Genomic DNA, 2683 nt, shown 5'->3' on the forward strand with positions numbered 1-2683 from the left:
CCTCCAGCAGGTCACACAATGTGAGCCTTCAGGGTTTCCCATCTCTCATGGTAGCCCAGTCCGTAGTACTCTGCTCTCTCCTTTGCAGGAGGGACCTCTCCTAGTCAACCTCAGGCTGGACTCTCTTTACATGTTCGTCTTGCACAGCCGCCAGCACTTTCTCCCCGCTCAAGGGCATATCATGCATTCCCATCCAGCTCCTCTGCACAATTCAGGACCCACTCCCAGGTTGCACGGTAGTGCCCGAGCATCACCTGCAGCAGCTCCCTGGACACCTGCACTATGAACAAGGATTTCTTTCCAGAGATGGCTTTGCAAACTCCACACTTTCCTCTCCCTGGCAATCACTATGTCTGGACCCTTCTCCTTCCTCCATCCCCCCCAGCAGCACCTGCCTCCCCCACGTCTCCCGGCAGCCCCATTTCCTCCATGGCTGCTCTAATGCTCGGCTAATGGTGCATCATCCGCAGCATTGTTCAGACATATTCAATAAATCAGAATCCAATTACCGGGTTAAGGAAATTGGAAGCAAATGCAATTAGCCCCAGCCCCTCCCACGTGCTGTGCCCTTGCTTCCTCCTTAATGAGAACTTTTCTTTCCAGGAGCACTCAGCATAGCATCCGCCCGCCCGGGAACAAGGTGGCTACCACCGCACAGCAGGGGTACGGTGAGGGGGCAGCCGAGTCGATCTTCCCTTTTAATAGGGCAGATGGTTAATATCCCTGGCATTAATTCTCTCCAGGAATAGCACACTCGTTCTCTGCTCAGCTATAACAGGCGTCCGTCAGGGCTGACAGCTCCTCTCCAGAGAAAGGAGCATCTGGTCCTCACTACAAAAAGGAGCTAAAAGAATAAATAAATAAAAAAGCACATTGCTCGCTATAGGGCTGGAGAACTGGTGCTGTTTCAGCATTTCAACCCAAGTGCTGCATCTGGACTGGAATAGGGGAAATTCAGAGTCGGGTCAGATGCCTGGAGTTGAGTTGCTCTGACTTGGGAGCAAGGTGCAGCCTCAGCAGCACAGGCAGCAAGATGCCACGGTTGGGTCTGGCACAACCCAGGATTCCCACCAGCGAAGGGCTTCCCTCCAAAGAGCTCCCAGGAGAAGGTAGGAGAAGACAGCTGCTGCTGGTGGGGTGGGACATAATGCCAGGCACAGTTTCTTAGGAAGCACTTGCACTGGCTGCAGACTGAGAACCACTGGTGGGGGCCAGGCATACACTGTGCCCTCAGAGGACAAGGAGTATAACTACATCGAGGGAACCTTGGGGTATTTTCTACCAGCATCGTCCCATCAGGCACATTAACAACCCTGCTGACCATCAACAACTTGCAGCTGCAAAGAGCAGCTTTTCCCCAATGAGTTTGGAGAAGCTACTGGAGGGAGGCTACAGCTGTGCTCACGACAAGCAAGGATGCACCAAAGCTCCCACACTGCCCTTCCCACAGTGACAGCAGAAAGGGAGTGTGGGTCATGCAAGGCAACCCTTGCTGCAGTCCACCCTGCCCACCTCAATAGTTCCTTTGGGAGCCAAAGGATATTTTTGACCTTGATGGTGCTGGAACTGCTATTAACCCAAAGAGCTGTTACCTTTTTCTACCCCTCCCTCAGCAACAGTTCCTGATTCCCCAAATTAACTCCTCTCTCTGTAGAGAAAAACAAGTGCTCAACAGTTATTTTATACCCCTTGCACCATCTCATTGCATCCTCCACAGAGCCAGAGTTCCCAGCACCAGTGAAGACTCTGCCCATTGCGGAAATGCACTCTCACACACCTGTTACTTTTCTGATGAAAAAAAAGGCTTTTCCTTTCTTTGCCTATGGTCCTCGAGTAATTTAATTAATAGGTTTAGTACTGCCAGACATGCCAAGAAATCAATTAAAGTGAAAAATCCAATCCTAAAAATACAACCCAGGCAGAACCAATCCCAAACACACTCACTGGGAGTGGGTGAAAAGCCCAGACCCACCTAGCATCCCAAAACCATGGCCCTGAAGAGGAATGTGACTGTCTACCCATAAAATGAAGTTTTGTGAGGAAGACCAGGAGGAATCGGGGGAGGCAGAACCTGTGATTGCGGGTGTCACGGACGGCGCGGTCACTGGGGATCCTCTCGCTCTCCCGCTGGTTAAAGGCGTGGAGCCGGTATGGGTCCTCGCCGCCCTTCCACCTCCGGGCACTCAGGTACCTCCGCTCTTCAAACTGATCCCAAAGGTCGTCCCAGTCCACGTCCAAGTCCTGCGCGCACAAAGTCAGCCCCATTAGAGAGAGGAGAGACCAGAGGACACCTGACCCCCTCCAGAGGTCCTCCCGAGCCCCACCGGAGGTCAGTCAGACATGGGCAAGCATCACAAGAGCAGGCTAACAAGGAGCCTTATTAGCTCTTCAGGTTTTAGGGTTTTTTTCCTAGGTTTTGAAACAGCCTGTCAATTTGAATTTAAAATTACTAATTTGAAACCAAATTCAGATCTCTGGTGGATACCCCTCTCAAACAGCATGGTCTCAAGAAATATAAAAGCACAAAGGTGCTTGGTTTTAATTTCTCTCCAGTCAGAAAACAAAGGCATTTGCCACATGCCCCATCGGCCCTGTAATCCTTCAGAAGAGAAAGGGCTATCAGACAGCAACAGTTCCACATCTGCACAGCTGAACCCTGGCCCCAGGGCTGGCTTCAGAATAG

At 51.5% G+C, this 2683-nt stretch overlaps 1 protein-coding gene across 1 annotated transcript in view; it reads right to left on the minus strand.

Annotated features, from left to right (window-relative positions):
• LOC104542335 (polypeptide N-acetylgalactosaminyltransferase 14-like) overlaps positions 1–2241 on the minus strand; it is a gene marked incomplete at both ends in the record, with an annotated part of 39763 nt that extends 37522 nt beyond the window's left edge. Inside the window, one exon of the mRNA XM_010186600.1 lies at positions 2072–2241. Coding sequence (XP_010184902.1) covers positions 2072–2241 — 170 coding nt within the window. The remainder of the gene's footprint in view (positions 1–2071) is intronic.
• Between the last annotated feature and the right edge of the window lie 442 nt (positions 2242–2683).

This window comes from Mesitornis unicolor, unplaced genomic scaffold, assembly GCF_000695765.1.
Source record: "Mesitornis unicolor isolate BGI_N332 unplaced genomic scaffold, ASM69576v1 scaffold39486, whole genome shotgun sequence".
NCBI classification, from domain to species: Eukaryota; Metazoa; Chordata; class Aves; order Mesitornithiformes; family Mesitornithidae; genus Mesitornis; species Mesitornis unicolor.